Source organism: Panulirus ornatus, chromosome 29, assembly GCF_036320965.1.
Source record: "Panulirus ornatus isolate Po-2019 chromosome 29, ASM3632096v1, whole genome shotgun sequence".
Lineage (NCBI taxonomy): Eukaryota > Metazoa > Arthropoda > Malacostraca > Decapoda > Palinuridae > Panulirus > Panulirus ornatus.
This window is the reverse complement of record NC_092252.1, coordinates 11573512-11589007: the sequence shown is the minus strand read 5'-3', so window position 1 is coordinate 11589007 and position 15496 is coordinate 11573512. Positions and strand designations below refer to the sequence as shown.

General features: G+C 41.2%; 4 protein-coding genes across 4 annotated transcripts; all 4 read right to left on the bottom strand.

Moving 5' to 3' along the window:
* Positions 1-932: 932 nt before the first annotated feature.
* Positions 933-2620, bottom strand: LOC139757957 (cuticle protein 7-like). Its single transcript, XM_071678892.1, has 4 exons — positions 2018-2620; positions 1552-1623; positions 1257-1394; positions 933-1144 (listed from the first exon to the last, which is right to left on the bottom strand). The coding sequence occupies exons 1-4, from the start codon at positions 2027-2029 to the stop codon at positions 995-997; spliced, it is 372 nt and encodes a 123-aa protein (XP_071534993.1). The 5' UTR covers positions 2030-2620; the 3' UTR covers positions 933-994.
* Positions 2621-6380: 3760 nt separating this feature from the next.
* On the bottom strand, positions 6381-7526 carry LOC139757956 (cuticle protein 7-like). The gene is made up of 4 exons (XM_071678891.1): positions 7464-7526; positions 6970-7041; positions 6703-6840; positions 6381-6590 (listed from the first exon to the last, which is right to left on the bottom strand). The coding sequence occupies exons 1-4, from the start codon at positions 7473-7475 to the stop codon at positions 6441-6443; spliced, it is 372 nt and encodes a 123-aa protein (XP_071534992.1). The 5' UTR covers positions 7476-7526; the 3' UTR covers positions 6381-6440.
* Positions 7527-9913: 2387 nt separating this feature from the next.
* Positions 9914-12294, bottom strand: LOC139758200 (uncharacterized). Its single transcript, XM_071679442.1, has 4 exons — positions 12256-12294; positions 10512-10598; positions 10243-10380; positions 9914-10130 (listed from the first exon to the last, which is right to left on the bottom strand). The coding sequence occupies exons 1-4, from the start codon at positions 12292-12294 to the stop codon at positions 9981-9983; spliced, it is 414 nt and encodes a 137-aa protein (XP_071535543.1). The 3' UTR covers positions 9914-9980.
* Positions 12295-13372: 1078 nt separating this feature from the next.
* On the bottom strand, positions 13373-14520 carry LOC139757954 (pro-resilin-like). Its single transcript, XM_071678890.1, has 4 exons — positions 14458-14520; positions 13967-14038; positions 13702-13839; positions 13373-13589 (listed from the first exon to the last, which is right to left on the bottom strand). The coding sequence occupies exons 1-4, from the start codon at positions 14467-14469 to the stop codon at positions 13440-13442; spliced, it is 372 nt and encodes a 123-aa protein (XP_071534991.1). The 5' UTR covers positions 14470-14520; the 3' UTR covers positions 13373-13439.
* Positions 14521-15496: the final 976 nt, after the last annotated feature.

Sequence of the window (15496 nt, the reverse complement as noted above, 5' to 3'; positions counted from 1 at the left end):
GTTTTTCGCAACCCAATTTCAGAAGATTTATTGCTTGCCGTTTTTCGGCCAAACCTATTTTGTTATCTTCCTCTTTGACGACAGGTTTGCATGTAAGAAAATGTATCATATATTTTCCATTTTTGTCTCATGTGTTACCGTATCGGTTAAAACTTAATCATTCATTTATGTTCCAAGTGATTTTTTTTTTTTTTTGTGGTTATTAGTTGCGTAGTTTAAATAAGGTTCTCTTGAGTAGTTTGGAAACAGGATGGCATCAAGCCATTGGTCCTTCTTTGATGACGGAGTGAATGTATCTTTTTGTGCATGAATCTTCGTAGTTTTGTTTAGTCATATGAAGAGAACTTATGCCCAGTTGTGCGTGCATTGGCGTATCCAAGGTAAGCTGCACATTTTAGGACAGTGTTTTCCACATTACGAAAGTGCAACAGTAGGATGTCTGATATATACAGTCATCATGGCATGTTTTAAAGAAAAAATGTTATGTGGGAGATGAAAGATACGTTGACTTGGTGTAAGCTGGTTGGCATACGCAAACGAACATTGTCAGGAATATTATATACGTGAGACGTGCTTAATGTGGTTTTGAATATTCTGCTTTGTTATGTCTTAATTAGGTTTTAGAATGGTCTAATGAGTTTTTTTTCAGTTTTTATGCTACGTTTCAATGCATTAAGGAACTGGCCTTTGCTTCATAGCCCTTGTAATGTTTTATCACATATTGTTTTGAATATTCTACCTCATATATATATATATATATATATATATATATATATATATATATATATATATATATATTGTAGAGTTTTTCATTACACGAGTGAGATTATGTACCGAAATAGATTCCATTTATTTGTTGTTTACACTGGCAGTGCGTTTCTCGGGTATATTCAGTGTTATTTGGATGAGAATGAGAGACAGATTGTCGGTTATCGTAGTATTATTATTCCACATTTGCCCTCTAAAATTATATCACTTTAATTGAAGAAAGTTCTCAGTGTCCGTAGCCGCCGCCGTATCCGTGACCGTGACCGTGGTTTTGGAAGAAGGTGGCGGCGGGTCCGTAGTGCTTGGGGTGGTGAGCCTTGCCGTAGTAGCTGACCTTGGCTACGTAGCCCTTGTAGTGGTCAGCCCAGTAATCCACCTGCGGAAGGAGAGGTAAATTTGTAAGGTATTAACATTAAGTTTCATGGTGGATGTGAGATGTGCCATATAAACAACGTTATGATAGTGTAAACATGGAGAAGTTAACCTACCCTTTGTCTGCGACCGTCAGGGAGGTCGAGCCAGTAGGAGCCGTACACGTTTTTACCGTCAGAGTTCTCATGCTGGCCGAAGTTGGTGGCCTTGTAGTGGTCGCTCACTCCGTAGTCGTACTTGTAGGGCAGAGGCTCCTGCATGAAAGATATAATGCCTTAATGTTTAAAATATTTGGTTCCCAAGTTGCACCAGAATCGCATAGAACAATATTTCATGATGTTGATCAACACACACACACACACACACACACACACACACACACACACACACACACACACACACACAACCTACCGATTTGTAGACTGGTTGGTAGTCACCCGGGTCTGCCAGAGCCGCGCCCACCACCACCAGGACAAGGCATACCTGGGGAGATGATGCCTGATGAGTTACGGTGATGGAGTATAAGGGGAGGACTTGACTTAGGGTAGTGATGAATGAAGGTAGTTAGGAAGCATGCATGTGCCAGGTAAGAGAGTAGTTACAATGCATGTTTGTCGTGATTCAAGGTTGACTTGAAGTGGATCACACATGAATAGTTGTAGAGATGAATGTAAATGAAACTGAATAGATATTTTTTCCTGTTGAACTTTTGGTAATTATGGGGCGTAAGATGACTTTGTTGTTAATGACCGAGGGTGTTTACGGTGTCGCATGAAATAACTGCCAGAGTTGGAATAAGCCAACCTTTTCACGTAACCACATATTTTTTTTTCTTTCTTTTAGACTGAATTTTTTTTTTGCAGTGAGAAAAGCGCACCTTGTATGTCATGTCTGACTGACTGTGCAGGTAGGAGACGTTGAAGCTGCGGGTCGAGTGACTGACTGACAGTGGTGGTGCCACCTGGCCTTATATACCCGCTGCTTGTTGACGCTCCTTGCTGACTTTGGCGCACAAGCCCCCTCATTCCCCCCGTCACAGAGCATCAGCTTGGGGGTGGAACAATGTGGTGTCTGGGTGATTTAGAGGGTGTGTGAATCTGTTATTTGCTTTGAATAATGTGCGTGAGGAATACGTAAAGAATCGTAAGAATTTGTGTGTGACATTTATAGATAGGGTTGATAAAGATGCCCTGAGGAGGGTGTTACGAATTATATGGTGTGGGAAGAAAGGTCATAAAAGAAGCACTTAAGGCGTATATGAGAGTAGTAAAAGAGAGCATTGTGAACTGGTGCCAGGTGAAGGTAACTACGTGGGTTTTGAAGAGAGCGGTATGTTTGCAATACTTCCGAAATGGGGAGGCCTGGAAGGCGAGTCATTTACTGTGTACGGATGACACGACACTGGTGGTCAGTTCGAGTGAGACACAGGAGAATCTGGTTTCCGAGTAGGGAAGACTGTTTGAAACGAGAGAGTTGAGACCAGAAATGAATGAACGAGAGGTTAGTTGGTTTAGCAGTGGAGTGAGACAGGTTATTTGAGATATTGGTTTGAATAGAGAGAACTTGGAGGAAGTGGATTGTTTTGGATGCCAGGGAGTGGACATAAGAGCTAATTGGAATCATGGGCGCTGAAGTGAGCCATATGGTGGGTGAGGGGGGGTAAAGGTCCTGGGCGCGTTGTGAATCTGTGGAGAGTTAGTTCCCTGTTGTTGAAGGGAAAATTGGGTATGTTTGATGGTATTACAAGTCCCGTCAGTGTTGTATGGATGCGAGGCGTGGGCCCTAGATGACTAGAGTACTGAAGAAGGTAATTGTGTTGGAAATGAAAAGTTCAAGGGCCGTGTGTGATGTGAGGAGTGGTGATCGACTAAGAAATGATAGGGTAAGAGAGAGGTTTGGAGGTACCTGTGTGTATGTTATTATATAACTCCATGACCACCTTTTGCGAGGCTCGTACAGCACCAAGGTTGCTCAGGTCATATGTATATATATATATATATATATATATATATATATATATATATATATATATATGGAGTTGGAAGGTGTCTGATCATTATTTTAGGAAACGCTGGCCCGATCTACTTCATATTGAGGTAATTGACTCGATTCGCGTAGCTTATTAATTTTTTTCCCCCTTATTTGATACTCTGTTCCGTCATGTTGTTTATGTGACAAAGATTATGTCTGTGAACGTGTTCTCTGGGTTACCCAAGAAGGTCTCCGGCATTTTTTACGTCGGCTTCAGTCCTCCCTCTCAAGTTATAACCTGAGGGAAAATGGGTAATGAACTGTTTACCTTTTTATGGCAAATATGGCGGATGGTATCATGTTATGTCTGGGAGGGAGGCCGTGCTGAAGGAGGGGAGGCTTGGACGTTTTTTACTGGTCACTACCTTTAAAAGTTTATACACTTTCAACAATTGTTGTTATTGAATTTGATATATATATATTTTTTTTTTTTCTAGCAATGAAGACAATGGAATTGCCAGCCAGGTATAAAACGTCACCCCAGCATGAAAACACACGAATCCTGCACATGTACTAATGTCGTTTTTATATGTTAAAAGTGAATGACATTTATACCACGAATTTAAGCCGCAGTCATTCACGAACGATCCGGAGTTGCTACACTACACTGCACTGTCGCACTGCAATGCAGTGGGTTTTTTTTTTTTTCTTAATAATGTAGTGTTTTCAGTGCGCTTTTAATGTTGTGTTATTATTATTATTATTATTATTATTACTATTATTATTGTTGTTGTTGTTGTTGTTGTTGTTGTATTCGTGGGTGATAAAGGAGGACTGAATGAATATGCTGGATCCTCGAATTTGAAAGAATTTTTTTCTTTCAGAAATTTCATAATTTACCGCCAACGATGTCAAAAGATAACATATTTAGCAGTATTATATCTTGTTCATGTAGAAGTATGAAAAATATATTTCCTTTGCATGCTGCCTGAAGGACTGAAATCGGTCAGATTCTGTTCTTTGGTCAACTCGGCTGGAGATCCGTGGTATACACAGATCCCGGAAGGGTGAGGACCTTACTCCACACACTCACTCTCCTTTGCCAGTAACTCTTCTCTCTTACAACGCGTTAGTGAGTCGCTGAAGACGTAGATGTGACTAATATACGAAATAACCTGGAAATGGGAGAAGAGGTACGGTAACCGTCCTTGGAGCAGTTCAACTAATGTGTGTATATGTGATTTTTTCGAGTCTTCTGTGAACTTCGTGTCCTGTGATAACCTGGACATTGATGTTAAATGCCAGTAATGGTTGATGGTAAAAGTTAGAAGAGGGCGAGGCTAGATTTTGTACGGGTATACTTTGGTCTTAACATTATAAGTAAACTTTTGCCTTTGTTCTGGTATTGAAGCATTGCAGTGAGGCACAGCTGACGTCTTTGTGAGCAGTCAAGTTCCCGGGTGGATGTTTTAAGATTCCCCGAGTTGCCCCTGACCTGTTCAGCTTGTGATGTCTTGGACACCGATGAAGAAAAGGAGAGAGGCCAAGCAGGAAAGCTGCAATACGAGGAGGAGGAGGCAAGTGTTTTGACGGGAAACTCGAGTTGTTTCATTACGTGTGAATACGTGCTTCTCTTGGATCCTGCAGACGTTCATTGAAGGTGTGGGCTAGGAGGGAAGATAATGATTGGAGGGAAGATATGGGATTAGAGGGAAGATATGGGATTAGAGGGAAGATATGGGATTGGAGGGAAGATATGGGATTGGAGGGAAGATATGGGATTAGAGGTTAGATATGGGATTGGAGGGAAGATATGGGATAGAGGGGATTTTTTTTTTATATCAAGATAGATGTGGAAGAGCTTGATGACTTCCCTAATCAGTAATGAAGATTTTAGGAATGCGAGTGAAAAGAATGCCTCACTAGACATGTTTATTTGTGACTAGGAAAATGCCAGTTTTGATGACACAACCTCAGGCATTCCACGGGGTGCCCAAGAGCAGTGGAGACAGCGATTCTTCTCCTAAAGCAATTAAACTCGCAAAGGATATCTACATGAGGGACTCGCACTTAGTGAAGGTCATGTAAGTGTATTGGGCACCTTTTAAGAAGTTTATTCCTCTTAAGTCCTGGTAGAGTAGTCCTCGGAAATGACTAATGTAAATCATAAGTTCTTAACGTCACTAAGGATATTACTAACGTTCCTTTCAACATTCAACCCATCCCGTTGTGATGAGGAAGACAAACTTACGACGACGTGTGACATTGACTTTATTTCCCGTGACTGACTGACGGCCGCTTACGTTCTTGTGCCACACAGACGAATCACCCTGCACATGATGATGATGATGGTGGTCTATTCTATAAGGTGGGTGGGTGTCGTCTCCCGCTCCTCTGCGCCTGTCTTATTTAGGGTACATTTTATAGAAAGCATCGGCGGTGGTCGTGTGTTAGATCTCGATATTCCACACAGCGATATTCTACAGGTAAGGATATTCAGCGACTTCCGGGGGGGAGGGAGGTTGATGACTGAAGGTTGATCCCCTCATTTCTTTGGGTCGAAATTGATTTCATTTTTATTTTTGGTAATTTTAGGTGATAAGACGGTATAAGGCATGGCATATGTAATATCGTCAGTGGATGAAAATGAGTTCAGTCGTCAAGAAGCTTCTCACCTCATAGGAATCCAGCCTTTCCCTGCTTCTAAACGTAGCGCAGCCTCGAAGCTACACGAGCTTCGTAATGATGTCTGTAGGGTTTGGCTGTGGACAGAGGGGCACTGGTTTCGTTGCATTGTACATGACAACTAGAGAGTGGCGAACGTTTCTTCGTCTGTTGCTGGCGCTACCTCGCTAGCACGGGGAATTGCCAACATATATATATATATATATATATATATATATATATATATATATATATATATATATATATATATATATATTTCTTTTTTTCTTTTTTCCCTTGTTTTTTCATACTATTCGCCATCTCCCGCGTTAGCGAGGTAGCGTTAAGAACAGAGGACTGAGCCTTTTGCTCGATATTTAGGCAATACTTTACCAAGTGTAGTATTGAGTGATGTACCTTATCATACCAGAGACTACTTTAATATTACTGTAGTGACAAAACACATGTGAAAGTTGATATTTTTCTTAGGAAATAAATTTTGGTTCATGTTTTGATCTATCGCCTCTTGCAAGGTGTGTGCATACGCTAATAAATGGAGTATCCTTAATGCCATTTGGATGAGAATGAGGGACTGGTTATCGGTTATCGTTTATTCTTCTTCATTTATCCTACTAAAAAAAGAAAGTTATGTATTAAGAAAGTTCTCAGTGTCCGTAGCCGCCGCCGTATCCGTGACCGTGACCGTGATTTTGGAAGAAGGTGGCGGCGGGTCCGTAGTGCTTGGGGTGGTGAGCCTTGCCGTAGTAGCTGACCTTGGCTACGTAGCCCTTGTAGTGGTCAGCCCAGTAATCCACCTGCGGAAGGAGAGGTAAATTTGTAAGGTATTAACATCAAGTTTCATGGTGGATGTGAGATGTGCCATATAAACAACGTTATGATAGTGTAAACATGGAGAAGTTGACCTACCCTTTGTCTGCGACCGTCAGGGAGGTCGAGCCAGTAGGAGCCGTACACGTTTTTACCGTCAGAGTTCTCATGCTGGCCGAAGTTGGTGGCCTTGTAGTGGTCGCTCACTCCGTAGTCGTACTTGTAGGGCAGAGGTTCCTGCATGATGGATAGATATGTACCCATAGATTATGTTTATATGTTTCTTGCCAAAAAATGTCCAGGGTGTATTATATATATAAGTATCTATATTACACACACACACACACACACACACACGTAACGTACCGATTTGTAGACTGGTTGGTAGTCACCCGGGTCTGCCAGAGCCGCGCCCACCACCACCAGGACAAGGCACACCTGGGGAGATGATGCCTGATGAGTCACGATGATGGAAATTAAGGTGAGGACTGACTTTATGAATGAGGGTAGTTAAGAAGCAGTCTTGTGGTAGTAGGTAAGATTCATGGTGGTGCTGAATCATGGTTATCTTCAAGTGGTTCTAATATGGATCATTTTGGAGGGTCATTAGCATGTCATTAAGCACTGATTATTTTTTGCAGTTGATAAAGATTTTGTAGTTACTAAAAGAAATTATTTTTTTTCGTCCTTTTTCCAGAAATGAAAGTAATAATGTGAGTAAGGAATCCGAGTTTATTTTTTTTATGTAACCGTGATTGTTTCACATACGCAAAAGTTGGAAATAATTCGCATATTTTTCATTCAGTGGGGTTTCACAATGAGTTCTGCCGTCACTAACAAAGACACAGTGAGAGACGCACCGTGTATATCATGTCTGTATGACTGAGTGGGGATGGATGTTATGCTGGGGGCTGCAGGTCGACTGACTGACTGTGAGTGGCTGAAACACCTGGCCTTTATATACCTGCTGGTTGTGACGCTCTCTGCTGACTTAGGTTGTACCAGCCCAAACCTTCCGTCACATTCCTATTCCACGAGAGAAATTGATAGCCACATTTATGTTGATTTTCATGTCGGCGAGAGAGTAAGATGACAGACACTTATAAAGTGAGCTTATGTTTTAAACACTTGGATGAGGATTTTATGCCTGTTGCACCGGCCGATGTTACCAACCTAACCCTTTATTTTAGGGTTCCAAGGAAATTATCTTATCTTGTTAGGGTTGCACGATTTGATTTTTTATTTCCTATTTTTCATTTCTATTGTTAGGGAGTTTGAAAGAGAAGTGACTCGTTTTCTTTGAATTTGTATGTGTCCTTATTGACACAGTTTTATCAGATCTTTTTGAAAGAGAAGTGACTCGTTTTCTTTGAATTTGTATGTGTCCTTATTGACACAGTTTTATCAGATCTTTTATATTAATAGCCTAAACTAATGCCTCTGGTAATTTGGATGTTCTGTTAACCTGCAACGTTTGGGAAGTTTCCCATGCTTGCCGGAGTCTCAGCTACAAGGTGAGGGTTGATACCTGTTTATCGTTTTCGTCTTGAACATTTGGCATTATTTTCCTAGTGTTTTTTTTTATTATTATTATGTGATTGCTGGCACTGACCCTGAAAATATAATGAACTGCCGGCCAGGGATAATCAGCAGACATAAAAGATGATACACAGACGTTAGTCATGTCTCTTGTGTACTGCAAAAATGAAGACGACCTGTTGACAAGCCGAGAAAATTGCCAGACGCACGATGACTAATTCCCATACACAGTGCCAGTGATTCGTCCCTTTTCGTGGCAGGATAGAAATTGCTGGCTGCTGGAATGCGATATTTTGTAGAAAATGTGTTGTTTTGAGCAGGATTGCTGTGCCGACGACATAGAGATATGAAAAGAAAAAGTGACGTAAGAGGGTGGTTATACCACTGAATAGTGTCAACCGCCGTTTACCGACTTTGTCGTGAGAGCGTACGCTCAGTGCAAGTTCAATTCCAGATGTCAGTGGCCAGCTGGTCATTCTACAGAATCTGTGGCTTTCGTGTGATGTAATTTCTGTCACGCCCTCCCTCACGCACACAAGGCCCCGAATGAAGTCCTATACCCAGAATTGGAGACTAGGTTTGTCGTTTAAGCATATATATATCACACAATCTCCTCCAGCAAGAAGGATGCGAACCTCGCACCATTTGCATGGTAGCCGAGTACGCCAACCACTCGCCCATGTTGCCCTTGAAGGGGAAACGACTATTCGATTACTAGTAATGGAATACCCTTCGTCTCACGCCCATGAGCAGCGGGGTTTACACCGGTTAGATCCCGTCAGGCCCACATACGCACTATACATATTTTATATATGTGTGTGTGTGTGTGTGTGTGTGTGTGTGTGTGTGACAGGAGGTTTGGGTCGGTGAGCCATGTTTAGCAGGGAACATCAACGGATACGTATAATAGGCCAGATGGCTCGGCCACAATCAATCACTCACCGTAACAAGTATAATACTTAGAAATGACCGATTTAATTGTTTTTATACCAGCACCTACAACCTCCGATGCTTCACTTGTTTCAAACATGCAACTGACGTTATTTTAGTGAGCAAGATTCATGTCGAAAACTTTTCAAGCTTCAGACTACTTAGGACTGACCGTTATTTTTTTTTCTAATTTAGGCTGACGTTCTATAACCTTCTTTTCTGAAAACAGTCGCCATGAAAAAATAATGGTAGTGTGATATCTGTGTTTCATGTTGGAGTCGTTTAAGCCAGTGTGTAGGCTTAATGTTTATTGCATTTATTTCTTGTATATATCCTGTTCAGGGTTATTTTCCGTTATTATTATTATTATTATTATTATTATTATTATTATTATTATTATTATTATTAATTATTATTTATCACTGAAATAGAAAGACCATAAGCCAGTCAGACTTTAGTTTTCTTCATTTTAGGTATATACCGATCACTTGCAGGTGTTGTCATATTCATTTATGGTAAAGAAGACTTACCATCTGTGTTTTGTTTGTCTTACGTAAGCTGGTCTGTTACACACAGCGGTAGTACAACGGCAAAGCTATTCCACGACATGCGCAGGGAAACTGAATTAAGTAGGAAGATGGTTTTATATATATATATATATATATATATATATATATATATATATATATATATATATATGGCAATTCATAGAATAATTGTGCATGATCTGTGGATGGTACTGGGTAATCCAATAACGGATGCTTCCTTAGTCTGGCACATATATGACTATGCAGTAACTCTGCACATTTAGTGTAGTTTGGATAAAGACATTGAAGCAGGTTATCGGTTATCGTTTATTCTTCCACATTCGCCCTACATAGATTTGTCAGTTTAGATGAAGAAAGTTCTCAGTGTCCGTAGCCGCCGCCGTATCCGTGACCGTGACCGTGATTTTGGAAGAAGGTGGCGGCGGGTCCGTAGTGCTTGGGGTGGTGAGCCTTGCCGTAGTAGCTGACCTTGGCTACGTAGCCCTTGTAGTGGTCAACCCAGTAATCCACCTGCGGAAGGAGAGGTAAATTTGTAAGGTATTAACATCAAGTTTCATGGTGGATGTGAGATGTGCCATATAAACAACGTTATGATAGTGTAAACATGGAGAAGTTGACTTACCCTTTGTCTGCGACCGTCAGGGAGGTCGAGCCAGTAGGAGCCGTACACGTTTTTACCGTCAGAGTTCTCATGCTGGCCGAAGTTGGTGGCCTTGTAGTGATCGCTCACTCCGTAGTCGTACTTGTAGGGCAGAGGCTCCTGCATGATGGATAGATATGTACCCATAGATTATGTTTATATGTTTCTTGCCAAAAAATGTCCAGGGTGTATTATATATATCAGTATCTATATTACACACACACACACACACACACACACACGTAACGTACCGATTTGTAGACTGGTTGGTAGTCACCCGGGTCTGCCAGAGCCGCGCCCACCACCACCAGGACAAGGCATACCTGGGGAGATGATTCCTGATGAGTCACGGTGATGGAAATTAAGGTGAGGACTGACTTTATGAATGAGGGTAGTTAAGAAGCAGTCTTGTGGTAGTAGGTAAGATTCATGGTGGTGCTGAATCATGGTTATCTTCAAGTGGTTCTAATATGGATCATTTTGGAGGGTCATTAGCATGTCATTAAGCACTGATTATTTTTTGCAGTTGATAAAGATTTTGTAGTTACTAAAAGATATTATTTTTTTTTCTTTCTTTTTCCAGAAATGAAAGTAATAATGTAAGGAATCCGGGTTTTTTTTTTTATGTGACCGTGATTGTTTCACATACGCAAAAGTTGGAAATAATTCGCATATTTTTCATTCAGTGGGGGTTTCACAATGAGTTCTGCCGTCACTAACAAAGACACAGTGAGAGACGCACCGTGTATATCATGTCTGTATGACTGAGTGGGGATGGATGTTATGCTGGGGGCTGCAGGTCGACTGACTGACTGTGAGTGGCTGAAACACCTGGCCTTTATATACCTGCTGGTTTTGACGCTCTCTGCTGACTCAGGTTGTACCAGCCCAAACCTTCCGTCACATTCCTATTCCACGAGAGAAATTGATAGCCACATTTATGTTGATTTTCATGTCGGCGAGAGAGTAAGATGACAGACACTTATAAAGTGAGATTATGTTTTAAACACTTGGATGAGGATTTTATGCCTGTCGCACCGGCCCATGTGACCAACCTAACCCTTTATTTTAGGATTCCAAGGAAATTATCTTATCTTGTTAGGGTTGCACGATTTGATTTTTTATTTCTTATTTTTCATTTCACATTGTTAGGGAGTTTGAAAGAGAAGTGACTCGTTTTCTTTGAATTTGTATGTGTCCTTATTGACACAGTTTTATCATATCTTTTTCTATTAATAGCCTAAACTAATGCATCTGGTAATTTGGATGTTCTGTTAACCTGCAACGTTTGGGAAGTTTTCCATGCTTGCCGGAGTCTCAGCTACAAGGTGAGGGTTGATACCTGTTTATCGTTTTCGTCTTGAACATTTGGCATTATTTTCCTAGTGTTTTTTTTTATTATTATTATGTGATTGCTGGCACTGACCCTGAAAATATAATGAACTGCCGGCCAGGGATAATCAGCAGACATAAAAGATGATACACAGACGTTAGTCATGTCTCTTGTGTACTGCAAAAATGAAGACGACCTGTTGACAAGCCGAAGAAATTGCCAGACGCACGATGACTAATTCCCATACACAGTGCCAGTGATTCGTCCCTTTTCATGGCAGGATAGAAATTGCTGGCTGCTGGAATGCGATGTTTTGGAGAAAATGTGTTGTTCTGAGCAGGATTGCTGTGCCGACGACATGGAGATATGAAAAGAAAAAGTGACGTAAGAGGGTGGTTATACCACTGAATAGTGTCAACCGCCGTTTACCGACTTTGTCGTGAGAGCGTACGCTCAGTGCAAGTTCAATTCCAGATGTCAGTGGCCAGCTGGTCATTCTACAGAATCTGTGGCTTTCGTGTGATGTAATTTCTGTCACGCCCTCCCTCACGCACACAAGGCCCCGAATGAAGTCCTATACCCAGAATTGGAGACTAGGTTTGTCGTTTAAGCATATATATATCACACAATCTCCTCCAGCAAGAAGGATGCGAACCTCGCACCATTTGCATGGTAGCCGAGTACGCCAACCACTCGCCCATGTTGCCCTTGAAGGGGAAACGACTATTCGATTACTAGTAATGGAATACCCTTCGTCTCACGCCCATGAGCAGCGGGGTTTACACCGGTTAGATCCCGTCAGGCCCACATACGCACTATACATATTTTATATATGTGTGTGTGTGTGTGTGTGTGTGTGTGTGTGTGTGACAGGAGGTTTGGGTCGGTGAGCCATGTTTAGCAGGGAACATCAACGGATACGTATAATAGGCCAGATGGCTCGGCCACAATCAATCACTCACCGTAACAAGTATAATACTTAGAAATGACCGATTTAATTGTTTTTATACCAGCACCTACAACCTCCGATGCTTCACTTGTTTCAAACATGCAACTGACGTTATTTTAGTGAGCAAGATTCATGTCGAAAACTTTTCATGCTTCAGACTACTTAGGACTGACCGTTATTTTTTTTTATAATTTAGGCTGACGTTCTATAACCTTCTTTTCTGAAAACAGTCGCCATGAAAAAATAATGGTAGTGTGATGTCTGTGTTTCATGTTGGAGTCATTTAAGCCAGTGTGTAGGCTTAATGTTTATTGCATTTATTTCTTATATATCCTGTTCAGAGTTGTTTCCTTTATTATTATCATTATTATTATTATTATTATTATTATTATTAATTATTATTTATCAGTGAAATAGAAAGACCATAAGCCAGTCAGACTTTAATTTTCTTCAATTTTAGGTATATACCGATCACTTGCAGGTGTTGTCATATTCATTTATGGTAAAGAAGACTTACCATCTGTGTTTTGTTTGTCTTACGTAAGCTGGTCTGTTACACACAGCGGTAGTACAACGGCAAAGCTATTTCACGACTTGCGCACGGGAACTGAATTAAGTAGGAAGATGGTTTTATATATATATATATATATATATATATATATATATATATATATATATATATATATATGGCAATTCATAGAATAATTGTGCATGATCTGTGGATGGTACTGGGTAATCCAATAACGGATGCTTCCTTAGTCTGGCACATATATGACTATGCAGTAACTCTGCACATTTATTGTAGTTTGGATAAAGACATTGAAGCAGGTTATCGGTTATCGTTTATTCTTCCACATTCGCCCTACATAGATTTGTCAGTTTAGATGAAGAAAGTTCTCAGTGTCCGTAGCCGCCGCCGTATCCGTGACCGTGACCGTGATTTTGGAAGAAGGTGGCGGCGGGTCCGTAGTGCTTGGGGTGGTGAGCCTTGCCGTAGTAGCTGACCTTGGCTACGTAGCCCTTGTAGTGGTCAACCCAGTAATCCACCTGCGGAAGGAGAGGTAAATTTGTAAGGTATTAACATCAAGTTTCATGGTGGATGTGAGATGTGCCATATAAACAACGTTATGATAGTGTAAACATGGAGAAGTTGACCTACCCTTTGTCTGCGACCGTCAGGGAGGTCGAGCCAGTAGGAGCCGTACACGTTTTTACCGTCAGAGTTCTCATGCTGGCCGAAGTTGGTGGCCTTGTAGTGATCGCTCACTCCGTAGTCGTACTTGTAGGGCAGAGGCTCCTGCATGATGGATAGATATGTACCCATAGATTATGTTTATATGTTTCTTGCCAAAAAATGTCCAGGGTGTATTATATATATCAGTATCTATATTACACACACACACACACACACACACGTAACGTACCGATTTGTAGACTGGTTGGTAGTCACCCGGGTCTGCCAGAGCCGCGCCCACCACCACCAGGACAAGGCACACCTGGGGAGATGATTCTTGATGAGTCACGGTGATGGAAATTAAGGTGAGGACTGACTTTATGAATGAGGGTAGTTAAGAAGCAGTCTTGTGGTAGTAGGTAAGATTCATGGTGGTGCTGAATCATGGTTATCTTCAAGTGGTTCTAATATGGATCATTTTGGAGGGTCATTAGCATGTCATTAAGCACTGATTATTTTTTGTGGTTCATAAAGTTTATGTAGTCACTAAAAGATAATTTTTTTTCGTTCTTTTTCCAGAAATGAAAGTAATAATATGAGTAAGGAATCCGAGTTTTTTTTTTATGTAATCGTGATTGTTTCACATACGCAAAAGTTGGAAATGATTCGCATATTTTTCATTCACTGGGGGTTTCACAATGAGCTCTGCCGTCACTAACAAAGACACAGTGAGAGACGCACCGTGTATATCATGTCTGTATGACTGAGTGGGGATGGATGTTATGCTGGGGGCTTCAGGTCGACTGACTGACTGTGAGTGGCTGAAACACCTGGCCTTTATATACCTGCTGGTTTTGACGCTCTCTGCTGACTCAGGTTGTACCAGCCCAAACCTTCCGTCACATTCCTATTCCACGAGAGAAATTGATAGCCACATTTATGTTGATTTTCATGTCCGCGAGAGAGTAAGATGACAGACACTTATAAAGTGAGCTTATGTTTTAAACACTTGGATGAGGATTTTATGCCTGTCGCACCGGCCCATGTAACCAACCTAACCCTTTATTTTAGGGTTCCAAGGAAATTATCTTATCTTGTTAGGGTTGCACGATTTGATTTTCTATTTCTTATTTTTCATTTCAGATTGTTCGGGAGTTTGAAAGAGAAGTGACTCGTTTTCTTTGAATTTGTATGTGTCCTTATTGACACAGTTTTATCATATCTTTTTCTATTAATAGCCTAAACTAATGCATCTGGTAATTTGGATGTTCTGTTAACCTGCAACGTTTGGGAAGTTTTCCATGCTTACCGGAGTCTCAGCTACAAGGTGAGGGTTGATACCTGTTTATCGTTTTCGTCTTCAACATTTGGCAGTATTTTCCTGTTTTTTTTTTTATTATTATGTGATTGCTGGCACTGACCCTGAAAATATAATGAACTGCCGGCCACGGATAATCAGCAGACATAAAAGATGATACACAGACGTTAGTCATGTCTCTTGTGTACTGCAAAAATGATGAGGACCTGTTGACAAGCCAAGGAATTGCCAGACGCACGATGACTAATTCCCATACACAGTGCCAGTGATTCGTCCCTTTTCATGGCAGGATAGAAATTGCTGGCTGCTGGAATGCGATGTTTTGGAGAAAATGTGTTGTTCTGAGCAGGAATGCTGTGCCGACGACATGGAGATATGAAAAGAAAAAGTGACGTAAGAGGGTGGTTATACCACTGAATAGTGTCAACCGCCGTTTACCGACTTTGTCGTGAGAGCGTACGC